The sequence below is a fragment of the Lissotriton vulgaris genome, chromosome 7, assembly GCF_964263255.1.
Source record: "Lissotriton vulgaris chromosome 7, aLisVul1.2, whole genome shotgun sequence".
NCBI classification, from domain to species: domain Eukaryota; kingdom Metazoa; phylum Chordata; class Amphibia; order Caudata; family Salamandridae; genus Lissotriton; species Lissotriton vulgaris.
The window spans coordinates 1402386027-1402406461 of record NC_141695.1 but is presented as its reverse complement, the minus strand read 5'-3'; the positions used below and the strand labels follow the sequence as shown (position 1 = coordinate 1402406461).

The 20435-nt window shown below is 43.4% G+C and overlaps 1 protein-coding gene across 1 annotated transcript in view; it reads left to right on the top strand.

Annotated features, from left to right (window-relative positions):
- The window catches only part of LOC147705722 (sulfotransferase 1 family member D1-like), a 417136-nt gene that overhangs the window by 104687 nt on the left and 292014 nt on the right, over positions 1-20435 (top strand). The window contains exon 3 of the mRNA XM_086932157.1: positions 15036-15161. Within this exon, the coding sequence (XP_086788283.1) occupies positions 15036-15161 (126 nt within the window). The remainder of the gene's footprint in view (positions 1-15035; positions 15162-20435) is intronic.

Genomic DNA, 20435 nt, shown 5'->3' with positions numbered 1-20435 from the left:
ACCCCTCGCCTCAAACCTACCACAATCACTTGCTCCACCTCTCGCTCCCGAATAACTATTCCGTGTCCTTCCACTTCCTCGACCACGCTGATTACATTGGTCACGAATCACCGGACAACCTGAAGCCCAATGTCCAAACTCTTTACAGTATGCACATTGATCCTCAGCAATGTCGGTACGACCATAAGACGTACCATACCCTCCTCGCCTGCCTCTATCATTCCCTCTTGGCTGCGTAGCACGAACCTGAGCCAACATCACCTACGTCTTTAACTCCTTCGCTTTCTTATCAGTACTTTCTTTAGCCTCTAATTCCTGTCGCTCGTAATACTGAGCCATAGTCAACAGGGATGCAGGGGTCGCCTTGGTCCAGGAACTTTCACTAGTTTTCAAACGTTTTGCAATCTCCGGCAGGAGATTAGCCACATACTTATCAACAAACAAATGCCTACCCGTGTCATCCGTTAATAATTGCCCACTGTAATCATGAAACGCTTCTTCGAAACGTGAGAAGAAGTCAGACACCGACTCATCCTGTTTCTGTTTGCAAGAGGCTAACATAGTCCAATCAATCTTTTTAGGGGGAACAAGCGTTTTTAATTTACTCAAAATAGCTGTCGGGAGATCTAGAATTAATTGGCAAGGCTTACATGCAGGCTCTCTGTCTAAATCAGCTTGGGCTAAAACTTTCCAATCTGCTCCCAAAATTGCTTGGTCATCAAACTTACGAATCGCTCTCCACATATCAGGGGGCAATATTAACCCAAAGAAAAGATCGATATCAACCAGTGTCATAACACATGAAGAAATAGCCCCCTCCACTCCTTCATAGAAAGCTGCCGGATTTTTACGGGGATCGGGTAAAGCATTTTTCAATGCCATAACATCTGCTCTATTCCAAGGTGTATATACCCAATTATATTCAAAATAACCCTTTGCATCCCCGGACAATTTATCATCACTTGTACCTTGCCCTTTGGGGGGAACATACAAAGGTGCGGCTTTGCGCATAGGCATAACATGAACTGTAGAACGCTTATCTGTTCCAAAGATAGAACACTCTTTGGATTGCTCCGTCGACCCCGGCGCAGGCACGTCTGATGCTTTTCGTACTTCCCGCAATCTGGACGCTTCGTCCCATAGCTGGACCAATCGTCGGAAAAATTCATCCGCATCTGCAATAACAAATAAACCTTTACTCATATTCTCATGATGAACTGATATATCCTTAGGCTCTAAATCAGGCGAATGTTTCCTAAACCGTTCTACAACTTCATCTCCAAAAGTGTTAAAAAAATACAACCGTTCTCGCTCCGACCACTTACTCATCTCATTGTTACTCTCCGACCTATTTATTATGTTCAAATTAAACTTGCGAGCGAAACTGCGCAACTCCGCAGTTACACTGGCACTTAACCTCATACTCTTACTCCCGTGATCATCACCGTCCGAGTCCTCGTCCGGGGCCGTAGGCGAAACGTACGGAGGCGGGCACCGATCTAATAATGAAAAATCATCAACTTCATTAGTAAGGACAGGATAAAGCGGACGCCGAATAGGAAATTGACCACTTGTTTGCAAATTACGTTCCCGTGCCTCCCTCTCTTTCTTCTCCTGCAATTCCTTCTGCTCCAGCTGTAAAGCCTTATCTCGAGCAGCCTTACGCTGCTCTTTATCCGCCAAGGCTATTTCACGCTTCATTCGTTCACGCACTGCTTTCTCCCACATTCGTACACAATCAAACATATCTTGTCTAGACCTGCCCTGAAACAAACATTGCTCCACAAACTGAACCTTTCGTAAATCAAACGACCCATGTAGTGGCCATTGCAACTCGGGATCAGATCTGGTGTACTTATTCCATAATTTACTGTATAATATAGGGGGAAGACCGAATTTCACATACATCTCCCGATTGGGAGTCCCCTCTGGGGGAGTCGGCTGAGATTCATTTAATCGATAAGTGGTACCATTTCCAAGACAGCACATTCCTCGAAGTGTGCTTAAAACAGGCATGTTCAAAAAGTATCACGGAAAACGTGATACCACAAAAAATGGCACTTAATATACTCCACACAAATGTGCCATTCAAACACAAACAAATTTAGAGAAATATCTCTACATGCCCGCCTATGTGAAGTGCACTGCACATATAGTTCAAATCATAGAATCAAATGTTAGCTAACTCAAAACATATTCAAAGAGCCACAGTAAGCGTCCGTAGACTATCTTACCAATCACAGGCTTACCAAATTCTCAGATATCCAGGTTCCAACTGCCAAGGTCTTTGATCAAATCAGCCAAACCGGCACTGTACGACAACTCGAACGAACAGGATCTCAGTCGAGGACCGGCGCCACCTGGAAGGTCAGATCAGAAGGAAAGGAAGAAAACACCGTGGGTGCCAAGACTCGGGTCACTCAGTGGCAGCGTACGCGTCCATGGCGAGTTTCCAATCCTTCGTCACGACCTCTCCTTCGGGCATCCGAGTCACCGATGAGTTCCTTCGTGGTCGCCAATTTGTGGTATTGGGTTCTCCAGGCCTACATACTCCGTAGAATACCCTCTACACCATAACAGATGTTGGCACGGAAACTAGAAAATGCAAAAGACAAGTTTATTAAGACCCCATGGGGTGGTGGTACATTCCTACAGCACCCTTCGGTAATGCAAGAAGTATCACACCGAACATCGGTGCAAATCCTTCTTTTATACAGTTTACAGTAATAAAAATGTAGGCGGAATACATTTACAGAGTTTTAGGTACATATATGGTCATTTTTGGAACACAGCCAACTCATGGGAGGAGCTATAACACCACTGGTCAGTTTGGCGAAACATTCCTAAGTGATGACTGTTCAGACTAAACTGCGCATGCGTGAGCTTGACCAATACTAAAAATAGCCTGTTGCTGGGCAAACTCGAGTGGCCAGTGGTACAGAGGAAGGACAAAAGGGCATGCTGACCACAAGGCAACGCATTCAGCTAAAATGCCCGCCGATACATACAAAATGGCTTCCAACAACCATAGTCAAGATAAGGGAAATACGTGTAGCAAAGCTTAACGCTAACCCGATCACCGTCAAATTACGACAAAACCAGTGTACTCTTTCATTCCATCTCTCATCTTAACAATCTATCTACATTTTTCCAACCCAATTGAGGGGAATCAACTCGCTGTGCAATCAAAAAAATCTCTCTTTAGTCTAATATACAAAAAAACACTGTAAACCTATAATTTACTCTTTTAGAAAAAGGCCATCTGCAACTCAATACATTCATAGTATTTTGGTAACTTTTTCAAAAGATTGGCCTAGCAAGTAAAGTGTTCGAATCGTTTCGAGTTCCTCCAACAGGGAACTCTCCTCAGACCAATGTTTCTGTAAAATAAACACTAAAAGAGTGTCTTACTCTCCCTTACTTGATTCTGAACCACCATATCCTGTGTCACCCAGAAGTCTGGGCTCTCTTACCTTTATCCTGTCTGTTCTTGCTTTTGTGACTGGTAGAGTAAGAATGAACTGTGAGGGTTTGATGAAAGTAGAACTGACCATTCCCTGGCATGTAGGAGGCGTCAAGTGCCTCGGAAGTGGGGCAAAGATGGAGACTTTCGATTTCCGGTTTTAATGAGATTTTCTTGACCTGTACTTTCACATCTCTTTTCCAGGCCGAGAAAGGTTTGTCCATGCTGTGTAAATTGGTGGCCTCGATTTTCAGGCTACTTATTGCTTCGGCTAAATCCACTTTCCATGGGGAGTCACCTGCCTCGAAGATTATTTTGAGTTGTGCTTTAAGTGTATTCTCTGGGGCCCAAAGGGTACTTATGTAGTGTTTTATTAGATCCCCTTGAAACTCGAGGTCCATTCTTGCAAGGCACAGCTCCAATCTCAGCCTCCCGCATCTGGCTTGCTGGCGACATAAAATATTTTTTTGTATGCTTGAAATTTGATTGCTCTTAAGTTGGTTTTCCAGTCCACCAGGTAAGGCTAAATGACTGTAATTGAGAGCTGTAATCAGTTTCACTCACTGGACTTTTATTATTGGTTCAATCTTTGGGTTTTTTAGGTGACTATTGAGGCATTTCAGGCCTGAGAATGATTCCCACGCCCTTTGTTTTAAGATTCTTAGATGGGCCATAAGTTTTGCCTCTTCAGTGAAACAGACCCTTAGATAATTGTAGTTTGCTGTCGTTGGTAATTATAGGCCAGAGCTGCCAGTGTGCTTGTTTCTTATGGGGTATTTTCCTAAGTTGACAATGTTGGTCTTTCCCTTGCTCACCTGAAGTGTTTTGGCCTTGGAGAAGCTATGAAGTCTGTCAAGGGCTCTCTGTAGACCTATTTTTTGTGTGGTCAATGATAACAGTATTGTCTGGATCCTGCAGAATTGCGAGGCGCACCCTTGCCAGCCTTGGTGTAACTTGGCTGGTGCCTTCTGTTACTCTGCTCAGGTCATCCGAGTAAAGATTGAAAAGAAGGGGGCCATCAAGCAGCCCTGTTTGAGGCCATTGTTGGTAGGGACCTTTGAAGTTTCTCTGGTGGTGCCTGATTTTATCTGGACCCAATTCCTGTGGTATAAAGATATTATAGCTTTGAGGAGTAGGGTAGGGGACCTCCCATTCTGTTAGTTTTCCCCACAACATACCCAGACCCACCCTGTCAAAGGCTGCACTGTAGTCGATTAAGCAGCGGAACAAGGGTGGTTGTTTGCTCCGTGTGGACCGGGTTCATAGTATCACTCCTCATCAGCCAGACTAGCTTAAATCCAATGGCATAGTGAGCCCGGTATTCACATCTGGGCATACCCGGTGTGATTAGGGTGAGAAAGCAAAAGACACACAAATGATGGCTGGAATGCGGAACATATCAAAATTTCACACCCAGTCAAAAAATCTGGATTAAATCCATCTTTCTTTTGCTCACCAGGCCACCCCAGTTCAGACCTATCAAAACGTAAATCAGTCTTTACCATACCCATCATGGGAACAGTCGTGCCCAAACTACCAAGCCAGGTCCTCCCTGGATTGGAAAGATGCATCCTGGGAAGGATTTCAGCATGTCACCTGTCATCAGCCAGGCTAGCTTGAACCCAGAGGCACAGTGAGGGGTGATGCCCCGAAACTGTCCCCAGGATGTATGTTTCTGGTCCAGGAAGGACCTCTCCTAGCAGTTCGGGTTGGACTGTTCCCATGGGGAGCAGGATCAAGACTGACTTGTATATATCTGGGTCTAAACTGGAATGGCGTCGCGTGTGATTTTTTAAAATTTTACTCAAATCTGTGATAGGGGGTGAATGTTTGATTTGTTCAGCATTCCTTCCATCATCTGTTCTTTTTGCATTGCAATTGCTGAATAATGTAACTCAGCATTTAAAAGTACCCGAGATGAAAATTCAGTAGTTTGCTCTTCTCTGTCCACCTTCTTATTAAGAACTTAGTGAGGGATCATAGGGTTTTAGCTTTTTAACATCCACCAACTCTGACCATTCACATACTCTGAGGCATTCTCTTGGTTTTGAGGGCAGTTGAATGTTCAAAAATCTTCATGAAGTGGTGTTGGTGTTGGATGGTGAAGAACTTGAAGAATTTGAAAAAACTTGTCAGAGGCTGGCCTGGTATATGGCCTGGTATATGATGTCCACTAATGTAAGTGGGCATCCTGCACCAGTCCAGACAACCCTTATGGTGATTTAAGAGGTCTTAGACAACCTTAGATAGCTCTCTAAGTGGTAACTGTGTAGAACAGCCTTCAGGCTTAGTCCAGAAGGAGTTTAAAGCAGGTTGTTGTACCAGAATGCCATCTTATATGTATAGATTAAGTGAAAAAGAACCACACAAGGGATTTATAAAAATAGGTATATTATTATATAATTCATCATATAATACTCTAAAACATACAAATATCTCCTACCTAGAGATATGCACATTGCACACAATGCATAGACATCAAGTAAATAGCACGAAATACTCAGTGGACCCCAGGGGGAGACCAAACCATATACTTAGAAAGTGGTATAAGAACCACGACTGGGGTCAAGACAATGTTGAGAGGACATAGAAGTGCTGGGGACCCAAAAAAAACACCCAAGGTGAGTTACTAGGAGCCTCACAGAGAGTGTGTGCAGTGTGGGAACACAACCGCATTCTCCGAGCAAATCAACATGTAAGTCCTGGTTGGGATTTTAAGATTAAGGACCCGTCCCAGTGGACCCTGAAGAAACGCTATGAAAGACAGAAGGTTGGAGAGCTACCCCATCTGTGGATACCCTAGTGCCCATGTTACCTACACCAGGGAAGCTGGGTGTATAGGTGTAAAGTGGTGTTGGAAACCGCAGTTGAACCCAGTTGAGGACTTCAGGAGAGTGCCGCTGCTGAAGAAGGAGAAAGTGTCCGATGGAACACGAAGGTGGATTCTAGTTAAGAGGTACTTGAAAGCAGAGGCGACATAGTCTATGTCACTTAGGAGTGACCAGGAGATCTGGAAGATGAATGCCCACCAATGTTGGGAGTTGCAGGAGAGTTGACAAGGACTTTATCTCTGCAACTGGGAGGACCAGGTGATGCTGAAGAAGACCAGGAGTTGTGCACAAGCTGTCCCATGTCGGATATTGAGTGCTGAGGGGTCGGTGTCTGGCGGGAGTGCCAACAAGCCTTGGCAAATGCAACCAATGCAGAAGTCAAAGAAGGTGCAATGTCGGGACCTGCAAGGTTTAGGGGTCTCGCCACAAGCAGGGGAGTCAGGGTAGGCCCCAAGCAATCAAGGTAGCCCAAAAGAAGCAAATCTGACCCTCAACAGGACCCAGATGCTGGAGGCACTGGCATCTCAAGAGGACCTCGAGCAGCTCATCAAAAAATGCAGGCTAAAGTGCAAAAAATGTGATGTGGACAAAGACTTTGATCTCAGGCGGTGCTTGAGGTTGGGCCTACTTGTAGCCCTAAGCTCTTGGTATAAGGAAGCCAACAAGCCTTTGCAACTGCAAGATGACGCAGTGCACAGGGATTTGGTTCCTGTGGCTCCAACGAGGGATACTGGCTTCAAAGTTGGTGAGAGGGCAGGGCATGCCTCGGGAGCTGTGAAGAACCACCTCCTGTGTTTCAGAGTCCGTAGGAGATCAGAATCAGCAGACTGGTCAGTTTAATTGCAGTGCCTGCGAATGCAGGGAAGTGACTCCTTCACTTTGAGGGAGATTCCTTCAGGTGTATTGGATGCCCACAGGCCTTGGAAGGTTCCTGTATGTGCACAGGCACAGACGATGCAGCAGACTGAAAGAGAGACAAAGTAGAGCCCAAACAAAGTCAAGCGATGTCCAGAGCGCAGATGTTAAAAGTAGAAGTGGTGTCCGAATTGAATCTTGTCCCATGACGAATCTAGAGACCTACACCCGGGTAAGCCCTTAAGTACCCTAAGGAAAGGGTTTGGACGATTCAGGGGACCCTCCCAGTGGAGGATCTGGATAGGGGGATGTTACTCCCATGTCCTTTGTCCAGTTTTGTGCCAGAGCAAGAGCCAACATCTCCCAGAGCTGGTTTGAACTGGACAATGTATGGGGACACCAAATGTGCCCCTCATGCTGACTGAGGGGCACTGGCAAGCACACCCACTCGGACCCAATACACTTAATCCTGTCTGGGAGATGGTCATACTTCCCTGTGACAGGATGCCTTTTGTTCTGCCTTCCCCTGCTCGAGCTTGGCTCAGCAGCAGGAGGGCAGAATCCTGTCTCTGTTCAGCCGCAACCATTTGGTGCTTTCAGGTATAGAAGACTGGTACTAGGAGCACTGAGAGCCTAACTGCGTGCTCTTCCAGTGCTTGGAATTGTTTACTGTGTGGGGGTATGATTCCAACATGTTTGATACCAAACATGATCGAATTCATTGCAGCCTATTTTGAGATGGTCATCATGTTATTACACAGTTCCCCTCTACATAGAATATGGCTGATTCACTTACAACCCGGGAGAATGAAGTCCGTGGGCTGTGGGGGTGTCCTGCTCATGCAGGGGCACCCTCACACTTAAAAACAATGTCACCCCTATAGCAGGCCTTTGCAATCCTGAAGGCAGGGTGCTTGGTTCTAAGTGCAATGACCCCAGATGTAGGAAATGTATATCCTTAGTAGGTGGTGCTAGCTCCAGCTTACACGGGCTTCAAAGGCAGGCCTCTAGTTTCATTTTGAATGGTCTCCCATGGGTGGCATATTGCATGCTTCAGCCCATGGGTAACCTCTAGGGTACCTATGCCCTAGGTACCTTAGTACCGTATTTTAGGGACTGATAAGGGTACCCCAGTATCCAATCTAGGATGTACCTAAGTACTGAACATAACAATTTAAGGGAGAAAGCAGATAGACTGGGGTCCTGATTAGCAGGATCCCAGTCAGACTAGTCAATAATAGCTTAACACCAGGCAAAAAGTGAGGGTAACCATAAAAGCAGATCCTACTTTCCTCCAAAAGCTTTAAGAAAGATGCACCCTACTTCAATCCCCACTCCTTAGCGGCATCACAGGCAGGACGTCCGCCACCTATCTTTATGAAGACGATTTCTTGCTTACAGTCACTAATCTCCCTCACTCCCTTCTGGCTCCCTTGGACAGCCTCTCTAGCTTTGCGGCACACTCGGGCTACCAGGTTAACTGGGGCAAAAGCGAGGAACTGCCTATCTTGCGGGCAACCACCAGCGCTATAGTATGTGCCTACCCTTCCAGTGGAAGTCCTCGCACCCTCAAGTATCTGGCAGTCTGTGTAAACAGAGGCTTGGACCAAATAGTGGCAGACAACCTAGATTACCTGCTGGAATATATGAAGCCAGACTTTGAGAAGTGGACCCACCTCGGACTCTCATTATGGGGTAAGGTATAGGCGGTGAGAATGGTGACGCTGCCACGCTATACTTACATCAACAGTATGCTCTCGTTATTGGTCCCTTTATCCTTGCTGCACTCCGTGGAACGGAATATTAGGTCTTTCGTCTAGGGGGGAGTCCCACCTCCACTTGGCCAGCACCAAACTCCTGGCTTTCCCACTCATGTGGGGGCCTTGGTCATCCCTCATTTGAGCACTACGCCTTAGTGCTTTACATATCACACTTGCTTACATGCTCCCTGGAACTCTGGACCCACCGCACTGGGTGTTAGCAGAGCGTAAACTGCTGGATTGCCCCCAGGGATTACATCTACTCTACAAGGGTGGCGTGCCCATGTCAGGTCCTGCCAACTCGATGGTGCAAGCCATGGTAGGTAAAATCATTGTGACAGGCCTCTTTGGGGTGGACCCCTTCTCCATGACTCCCACAATTGCGGGGCAACTCGAGCCTATGCATTGGTGGCAAGATGTAGAACTGGGAGGCATGGCGTTCAATGGGCATCAGCAATCTCCATCAGATCCTCTACCAGGATGCCCTCAAATCCTTTGCGATGCTCTGTGAGGAATTCGGCCTAACACCCTTCCAGTCCTGGCAGTACCTGCATGTATGTATTGCCTCAATCGAGGTCTGGGTACTTGACCCTGGGTCCTCCAACCCTCTCTTGCAGTCTCCTATCTTATGACATTGGGGCACTTCCATGGGGTGTTTTCCGGCATCTATAGTCTCTTAAGCCACCATATTTTCTCCCTGCCCTCCTCAATAGCCTCCGTAGCACATGGCAAACCAGACTCCAGTTGGAATGTGAACTGTAGGATTAAGCTGAACTCCTAGAGGCACTTGATCTTGGGCCCATGACTGGTACTGGACTCCTGTGAAGTTGCTTGCAGTGGGCCTGTTACCTCATGCAAATTGCTCTGGCTGCCCCCGTGACGCTATGACCTACTGGACTTCCTCTGTGACTGCCCTCTGATCCTTCTGCATGACCTCGTGGACTTCCCGGATCTCTCCTATCTCTTGCATTTGGCACTCACCATGGCTAAGATTTGCATTCTCCACCACTGGCATTCCCCCTCACCCCCCCTTCCCATTATGAATGGCTCTCGTCTATGTACCAGACGGCCTCCAGCACAAGCGGAGGCCTTTCTTCACACCTGGGCGCCCTTCCCCCAGGACACCACCCACAAGTCCTTAACTGCATGTACACCCATCCCTAATGGTTTGGTTGGTTGCTAAATTGTACCACATTGATGCAGCTCTTGGGATCGTATGCGGCCATGACCCATGCAGATGCTTGCCTATATTTGCTCTTTCTTTTCCTCTTATTTCCTCCTTCTCCAGTTCTCTCTTCTTTCTTGGTTCTCGTTTTTTTCATCTCCATATTTTTCTTTTCTCTCTCTCTCTCATTCCTCTTTCATTCCTGTTATTCACCCCCAATTCCCTCCGACCCATGGACATGTGGGTGTGGATGAGAGTATGAACTTGCCCCCCCTGCATTCTTCTCTGTCATGTTTTCATCTTCCTTTTGGTCCCCAGCCAATCCAATTGATTATATTGTATGCGATTGTGGGTCCACAAGCTCTCTTTCATGTTGCCCTTCCTCGCCCTTCAAGGGTCCCTGTTCCGTGAGAACGCAGTATGTCATATGGCCAGCATTTGTTTCACTTTGTATTATATTCTTTCATGCTGTACTATTTTCACTATTTTCTCATGAATGGCATCTTATATTTCCCATCCCTACCCTTTTTATATTGTTTTGCTCTGAATTCTCAATTTCACAATTGGGAAAGAAAAAAAACAAATTTGCAAACAGATTTGATATTCAGTTGAATTTGGCTGTAATACGACATACATTTTTCAAAAGGATCCAGAAGTCTGTGGAAGATGTAGATACTTATATTACTGCATTAAGGAAATTGGTCCCAGAATGGGAATTTCAAAATTTCAGTGCTTTACTGGTACATGACTGCTTCATTAACCATTGTATAGATAAAGGCATTTGACAGATATTGTTGTTGCATGGTAACCCAACTTTAGAGGAAACTATTAGGATAGCCAAGAGTATTGAAACATCACAGAAATCGGCAAAAGAGCGAGATGATAAAGTAGTTGATTCAGTAAATCCAGTATGGTTAACAACAGACTATAACAAAGGAAAGAGGGAAAGCCAAGCAAATCATTTTTTTAAACAAACAAATATGTGTTTTTGGTGTGGCAATCTGAGTCCCACCCAAGGGATATAGCTTGTCCAGCCAAGAATGTAACATGTAAAATATTTAGCAAAATAGCCGTTTTACAAAAGTGTGTCAAAGCATGAAACGCAATGGAACGAAAGTAGGGTGTGTTATGGGTGAATTATGGTTAATAGAGTGAGTGACTCAGAATATCTAATCGGTGACATGCAGGACATAGTGTTGGCGTTTGGTGATGGAAGTATTAGAACAGGGGATCCTTCTGAATGTTTTGATCCTTATGTGGATATTTTAATTTGAGAAAATACTTTTTATTTACTGATGGGTTCTGGTGCACGTATAACCATGATCACCTAGAGCTGTTCTTGGTGAATTTGAGGAACGGACAGTTGTTGCCACCAGATCGAGCACCGGTTTCCTACGAGGGTTGTAAGATAGACTTTAAAGGTAGCCACATTCAGTGCATTATATATGTTGCAGTCAAGCTACTAAAAATTCTGATATGGTTCCATAAAGGGTTGTTTGGCATGATCTTGCTCCCAGGTGCAAAGGAACAGGTTCTAGTTCTAAGAAAAAACAACTTTGTAGAAGAGATGTTGAACATGTTTCCTAGTGGTTTTTTTTCAGAAGAATTGGTGAAAATGAAAGGTTTCAGACATAAAATCAAAATAAAGGATGGTGCCAATCCCATCAAGAGCAAACTGAGGGGGGATTTTTTAGTATCAGGGAAGATTTAGAAAAATATCTTACATCATTGTGTGACAGAGGGATTATAGAACCGATTAAATCATAAATTTGGCTTGCCCTATTGGTTGTGGAGAGCTCAAAGTATGTGTAGACCTTCACAGTCTCAACAAGGTGATCTAGGTAAATCCTCACCCGCTCCCAAACATCACAGTAATATTGGCCACAATGCTTGGGCAAGCTTTATTTGAAAATTGACTTAGCTGCTGCCTATCATCAGTTTGAATAAGCTTCAACATGGATCAGCCAATAAGTAATAAACACAGATGGATCAGCTGTAGTGTTTTTAGAAGTAGAACCACCAATGCATGTTTCCAGCTAAGAGGAACTTAAGCAGACACAAAATAAATACTACAGAGATCTGAAGCTGCTGAAGTTATATAGGAGTGTAGATATGTTACAAATTAGCTAGACAAGGATAAAGAGGAAAGCCACCCAGGCACCAATGAGTAGGTCCCATGTATCCTCTTATTTTAGGGGATGGAGCCACTTAAAGCATTGTGAGTGACTTGTCCGATTTGCAGACTTCACGTTGTTTGGCATCTAGGATAACATCAAGGACACTTTTGACAAAACAAAGTGGCCACCCTACCTCCCACTGTACTACTGTTCTACCTTTGACATAGTACACTATCCTTTCATAACATAGATATTAAGTAAGATTGGAACTTCAGGTATTGTCTTGCATTGGAACTCATCATACATTGTTGAAAGGTCCAACACAGATTCTATTATCTTTTGTCAGATTTACTTCATTTGCTAGGTTTCTACAAGTGACCATCATCATTCTTCTTCTCTTCTACATATACCCCAGTCCTTTTCAGTAACACATCAGATCCCTCAGCCATTCATGTTACAACTTTCCCAACAATTCTCAATTCACCTAAAAGTTTGATACTCTGCCAGAAAAACACCCCTGCACCCAAGGTCAGAGCCTGTTAGCAGTGGACCATTGGAAGCTATGCAATCATCTCAGATGTGAAACCTGGAGTGTGAATCACAACATCACCATTTGGCCTCAGAAGCATAGACCATCACCAGACTTGTCTAGAAAAGGGAGTAATCTTTGGGTGGCCACCAACTCCAGCTTGTACCTGGAGGTACACCAAGTGATGAAATAATTATTCTACACAATACAAACATTATGTATCTAGGACCCTCATATGAGGTAGGTTAATTTTGCCATGATCCTTTTATTTTTAGATTAGGGCAATGAATTGTACTTTCAGTCCAGTCTTGATCTGCAGACTTCAACAAGTCCAGAAAATATTTACCTGACAACTGCAAGTGTTTCAGTAGGCTGGTGGTGAATCTTAAAATAGAATGAATTACAGTGGTTGACCCTGTAAATAGACACACCTTTCATTGTTTCCTATCTGCATACTTCTTATCCTATTATGCTAAGGAGAGCGGAACATTTACACACCTATACTCATACCTAATACTCTAATGAGGTCACTAAATCCCAGAGAATATCAATAACTTCTTATCATTACCTAGTTCAAGATTCATGTGAGCTCATTCTAATCCAGAAACATGCGCCAATTGCTCATTTACACATACCCACTCAACTCCTCCAATGTCAGGGTGAGGAGCCACCTATTCACCTGCATCTACTCCAATACTTCACTGGGATCTCTCTACCGTGGTAGATGGGAAACCAATTCACTTATGTATTCCGGTGCATCACAGCTCAACCACAGTATAGGGCCCTACTTTATTTATACTAGTCTAAGTTTAGAATGATAATGCTTCACTATGGAGATCTGCATTCCTCACACATAGAAATTGATTTTGATATCTGTGGGTTGCCCAAGGTGCCTAACCTGAAGGATTAAATAATAAGTTGTGACAGATGTCTTTTTGGCACTTAGAGCACTCACAAGAAAATCTTGATATTGCCAGTAGTTTACAGAGATAGTCATCTATCTACAAAACAATCTGATCCAGTAAGCTCAGGTCTGTTTCCTCTGATTCACAAAGGTAAATATGCATGTGTAGATTTACTCATATGTAGATTTACCACTACACCTAGGTGCAAGTCTACACTTTTTTGGAGATTCTCACTTGGTGTGCGTAGATTTACACCTAAGTGTAGACTTACATGATTCCGCCTCCTCAGTTAAGGAGGTGGAGAAATCTAAAACTGAATATGAGACTGTACGGTTGTGACTTGTAGTTGGTAAAGACCAGGGAAAATAATAAAATGTTACATATTTTAAAACAATACACATTGTGTTGTAAAATAAAAATGTAAATTGATTTAAAATAAAAATTAACCTCGAAATAATAAAACGTTATAGCACATTAACACATTAAATTGCATGTAATACATAATTAAATAAATGAAATGCATTAATTTTATTTATAATTTGTGTATAACAAAATAGAAAAATCTCCATCACTAGCCTTTAATATTTAATTAATGTTTAGTACATTTAATTAAAAATTGTGTTTGTGTATGTTTCTACAATAATTTTCAATTTTTATGAAGTTTAAGAGTTTCTTTTAGGTTTTATAAAGTATGTTAATTTCTAAAATATGAAAATATTTAATGTTTAATCTAATTTTTAACACTAAAACAGTGAATGTATATATTTAGGTTAGGAATCGAAATAATACATTTATTTAATATTGTTTCCTTTTAATGTGGCATTAGGCCACTGCGTCTGTTGTTTACTCTGGGAGACTGTGTAGGACATGTTAATGGCCATGTTTTTAATTGGTTTACTCCAAGGCTGGGCTAAAGTACATTTACTACTGTTTTTGGGACCTTTTGGCTGTAGTCACTTTAGAAGTGTAGTCTGTGAATAGAATTGGTCATATTGTTTTTTAGGTGGGTGTTTTTGCTAGCCTTCCTCTTCCAAACTCTTACTTACCACTCCCTAAACCCCTTCGTAGTCTGAATTACCTTCCCATTTAGGAGAAAGTATTCCCCAATTTCCAATCCCTCCCACATTTACAAGTAGATCCTGGGTTCACTTGTGCGAATCTCTTTGCATATAAAAGACAGGAGAGGTCTCCGCGTATAGGGTTGTGAATTATATTTTGTTGTACTTTAGTAGTACCTAAAGTACTACAGAAAGCAGTTTCTGAATCTGGCATAAAGGTGTTTTCACACACATTCCTGTTCCTTTTGGTGTATTTTCTATGGGCCGAAAGATCAAGTTGGGAATTTTCCAATTAAGTGAATGCTTAAACATTTTTTACCCTTTGTCCCATCTTTGTTTGGCTTCTTCTCAGGTACCACCTGGATCAGTGAAATAGTGGACTGCATTCTTAACAATGGTGATGTGGAGAAAACCAAGCGCAATCCCATTAATATTCGAGTTCCATTCCTGGAGTTTGCATCCCCACAATTTTCTTCAGGTAAGCTCATAACAACCCCCCTCCCCTTCACAATCAATATCTGAAAATACAGCTTTAACTTCTCATGTCATTTGTGGCTGGGGCTGAGTATATTTGAAAGCTTAGGTCCACTACTATGGTGGTTATGAAAACCTGAACAATTTTTTTGATAAATTCTGTGCATTTATTTATAAATAACGTGTCCCCATATCTGTAATCAGAACTACGCATTTTCTGATTGATTCTGGTGCTGTTAATGTTGGAATATTCAAACAGATTGTAATTGATACTGCTCCATTTTTATCAAGAATTTCTCACTTTCGCTAAACAATTTATGCACGTTTTCTGATAAATCCTGTACACTTATTTGGGTAAATTCAGAACTTGTTCCCTGAAGAATTCTGCTCTCTTTTTAGTAAAAAAATCTTTACACTTCTTTAATAATTTGATCCCACCTTTCTATAAAATCAATTTTTCAGATGTTTGGTAATTAAACCTACTCACTTGTGCTGAGACTGAATGAACATCTGTACTGAATCATTCATGTGCATATATTTTACTGTTTTTGCATGTGTTTTTTTAGAGTCATTATGAGATATTTTTAATGAATTGTGTAAATGTGCAGTTACTCCATGAAGGGAAAAATGGTTCTGAGTATTTACCTCTGTGGTATCACTCTTAATATGATCACTTCACAACGGCACCTAGAGTAGTCCATTCTTGGCTGTGATATTAACAACAATTTTTCTGTGAGGTGAAAGATAGATTTTTGAAATAGTATAATCTTCCACTTGCTATTGTATGATGTATAAATGATATCCAAAGAATTTAAAACCAATTATTACCCATATTCTTGTATCGCTTCAGGACAGTAAAATTTTATATTCAAAAAAGATATTTTGAAGAAATTCGCTGCTCTTTTTTATATATCTGGTGGCAAAGAAATGTCATGACTGCCCAGATAATCACATAAACATAATAAGTTTCAGTCTTTCATATCTTCTTCTCTATAACTGGCACCTACTTGGAAGTGGTCCTACCGACCCTCCCCATAAAGTAGGTAACAGTGTGGCTATTTCGTAACTGCGGAGCAGATGTTCTGCACTACTGAAATTCCTGCATACCCTCTTCCTCAGACAATTACGGCTGATTTATACTGACAGTGCACATGTACTTACACTGCAATCTTTTAGTAAAATCGTTAAAGATTTTTCCCTATTGGTTGTTTGGACCTTTGTTGGTTGACTTGAAGCGATGTAAGGGAGAAGACATCAGCAATATATTTATGACTTGTGAAGCCAAGGTGACTCCACAATAAATACCAGGAATAGGCAAATATAATTGAATAGATTTTTTTTAGGATACTAATCAATCCAGTATATGAGCAGAATAAAAATAAGTTCGAGAGACAACAACGCAGCAGGTGAGCAGAAATAGTTTAGTAGAAAGGGCCTAATAAAATGAGATACAGAATAGTGACAGCGAAAACAATAATGAAACATATCAAAGTAAATAGATCTCCCATAAGGAAACATACATCCCTTCTCTCTTCTAAACATAGATCAACTACAGGATGATGTTTCCAGTTATTCTATTTAGGGAGTTTAGAAGGCATCACCATAATATAGACTTCTGTAAAAATCTTGGAAAAACTAGCCTAAAGCTTGACCCTTGCAGGAAAAGGTAAGCAAAGAGGTCTGACCCTCCCAAGTCTCAAACGTATCTGCCCACTAGCTGTGAGAACACAAATTAAGATAACAGGAGCCCCAGAAACATCCTTATCTCCTCTCACACCACCAGGAACCAAACAAAGTGTTACTTGAGCAGAGCAGACTCTCCCTCTAGGTTCCCATCGAAATGAAACTGGGACCGTAAACCACACCTTAAATATCGCAGCTTCCGGGTGAAGCTTACATGATGAACAGAAGGCCTATTTTAGGCAATTCGTTCTCAACGTTTACTGCCAAGTTCCTTCCTTTAGGCCTTACTATTGACAGTCTAATAGAAACAATACACCTTTCTCTAACTAATAAGAAGCATGATAATGCATCTGCAAAAAGAAAGAGATAATATACTATAAGGCTAAAGGCATTTCGATTGTATCCTGTAGTCAGGCTAAGCTAACTCAGCAGTCAACATGAACTTTTAATACATGATTATACATACATAAGTATAACTTTAAGAATAAGTGCAAGATGTCAATAGGAGAAGACATGTTTACATGTTTCAACTAAACATTAGTGCACTTGACTATAAACCTTTAATCCCTACGATGATTGCATTTCATTAATTCATTTAAATGTTTCACACACATAAAGGAAGTTAAGACAGAGTGAATACGTCAGAAACCAATATATGTTTGCAAAATTATTACAAATAAAGGGTGGAACCTAAATTCAGCTGCTGTAATACAAATCTGATGAGCTATCATCCATACATTCAAAATTTCAGTAGTCTTAAGCAATGTGTTACATTTCATATTGAGTATTTGAGATTGTGCACATCACATGGCTTGATTTAGTGTTTGGTACACTGGGTACTCACAAACATGATAGAGTACCTTGTCCGGCAAATCCTCTGCCTGTCTGCCTCATTTAGTGGTGGTCTAACCATCAGCTTCCATTGAGAGACTCACCATTAGACCCATTGACAGAAAGCTTCCTCTGATGGAGTAAGGTCTATCGGAGGCTCTACTTAGGGTTCAGGGTGTAAAGCCTTTTTTTCCTCATCTGTCACCTCTTGTAAATTTGGCAGTGAGGGACAGAAAAAAAGTAGTGACCTCCACACTGGGATATATCTCGCGGGCGTGGGGTGTCATTTCGCCACTCGCTGCCCTTACCTGTCCGTGTTTACGTGCTCTGTGCACATTTCTCTCCTTTCATTTCCTACACCTGAGGCGGAAGCCGGGTGTTTTCTGGATCTATCGATTCCTGCTATCGATTCCTTCTGATCCTTCTTGCATTCCTCTGTCCGGTGGCATTGCATTGCGCTACACTCCTTCCTGTTCCCATACCTGTACGGCAGACTAAGTGCCGCAGGGGCATTGCCGGACGTGTAGGCTTGTAGGCTGCATATACCACCAGCGGCCATCATAGGAGGAGCCAGGCACGCTGGTCGGCGGTCCAGTGGGGCGGGCTTCCTCACTTTCCCTGCTCAGCTATATAATTGAGCTGAAGTTCACCCCGGGCTGTTAATTCATCCCTGCTAGAACCTGAGATGGAGGTTGGGGGGTAGTTAAGCGATTGCATCGCTTTTAGCCGTTTTATTGCGTCGAACACGCTGATCACAAGCGCTTTTTAAACTTGTGCTGCATTGGTGTAAGCCGCGTTGATTGCTAGCGCCGGTAATATTCCCCCATCATTGCTGCTTTAATTTAATTTTGTTTTAGCTTGACTCTGCGCTGATTGCTAGCGCGTTAGTACTTCGCCACTCGCTGCCCTTACCTGTCCATGTTTACGTGCTCTGTGCACCTTTCTCTCCTTTCATTTCCTACACCTGAGGCGAAAGCCGGGTGTTTTCTGGATCTATCGATTCCTGCTATCGATTCCTGCTGATCCTTCTTGCATTCCTCTGTCCGGTGGCATTGTATTGCGCTACACTACTTCCTGTTCCCATACCTGTACGGCAGACTAAGTGCCGCAGGGGCATTGTGGGACCTGTAGGCTGCATACACCACCAGCGGCCATCATAGGCGGAGCCAGGCACGCTAGTCGGCGGTCCAGTGGGGCGGGCTTTCTCACTTCCCCTGCTCAGCTATATAATTAGAGGCTTTCTTCTCCACACAGCGGACGCGTAAGCGGGCGCCTTCATGGCGCCGAAGAGTCGCCTAAGAGAAGCCAGTCCGCGCCCAGCCGCGCTTATCGTGCCTATAACCAAGTTTTCTGGTAAAATGGCCAGGAATTTAATCACGTATAACTCCGTTGCTCTGCATAAGTTAAGAAAGGTCCCTAACCCCAAATGCCTGCACTGCACCCGCCCCTTAGATGCCTCACATAAGTGCGCATATTGTAATTGGAAACTACCAGGAAAAACCTTAAAGAGAATCCCCACCCACAGGACATGGAAGATGTTCCTTCTCAATTGTAGATCACTACCCAAACATCACACCGAGCTGGCCCTTCTAATAGAGGAGTACAACCCTGATGTACTCTTCCTGATGGAGACTTGGCTCCATTTAGAAGCTGATCCAGCCACTGTATGGGCAACCCCACAAGCATACACAATCAAGAGACTCGATCCTAATAAGGGTAGAGGAGGTGGTCTGGCCATCATTTACAGAGAAAGATTTAAATGCCGTCTGACACCTACATCTATACCAGCCTGCGAAAGCCTGTTGTTTTCATTAGAGCTATCTTCTACAGATTCCTTGATTGATTTGATTTGATTTTATGTTTTCTAGAGCGCGCAGCTACCCTGAGGCATCCCGGCGCTAAAAAAGACCACAGTACTGAGGGAAGGAAAAGGTCAGGAGGTGAACTCAGGGGAAAAGTAAGGTTTTTTAGGCGTTTCCTAAACCTGAGGTAGTTGTGTTCTTGCCTCAGGGAAAGGGGAAGGGCATTCCACAGTCTAGGAGCATTATAGGAGAACAGGCCGCTTGTTCTGGCCTTCCTAATTCTGGGGACATTGGCGAGGGAAAGAGAGTTGGATCTTAGTTGGCGAGTTGACTGTTGTTGAGTCACCAGTGTCCTGAGAATGGGAGGGCCTTCATTGTGCAAAATTCTGTGAGTAATGCACAGGGTCTTAAAATTGACCCTCTCCTTCACTGGCAGCCAGTGCAGACTTCTGAGAGCTGGTTTAGCTGAATTCCTCGTTGAAGTTCCTGTGAGGATTCTCGCCGCCGCGTTCTGTGCGCATTGAAGTCTATGGATCACCGAGGCTGGGGCTCCCAGGTACAGGACATTTCCGTAGTCCAGTCTGGAGTTCACGAGCCCCTGCAGCAAGAGTTTCCTGGACTGGAGCGGAAGTAGATGTAAAATCTTCCGAGCCATTTTTATCAGGCCGAAGCAGGTTCCCGCCGTTTTTCTCGCCTGAGTTTTGAAACTTAGATCCTGGTCAAGCCATATCCCTAAGCTCTTGACTTCGGATTTGGAAATGGGTGGTGTTCCCATGCACGGTGGCCAAGGAAGGGAAGTGGGAATTTTGTTGGAGGTTCCTAAGAGGAGTATTTCCGATTTTTCCCAGTTTAGTTTTAGCCTTGATTCGCACATCCATTGATGCACCTCCTCTAGACAGCTGCTCAGGTTAGACAGGGCGTTGTCAGCCTGGTTAAGGGAGACGATCAGCTGGGTGTCATCA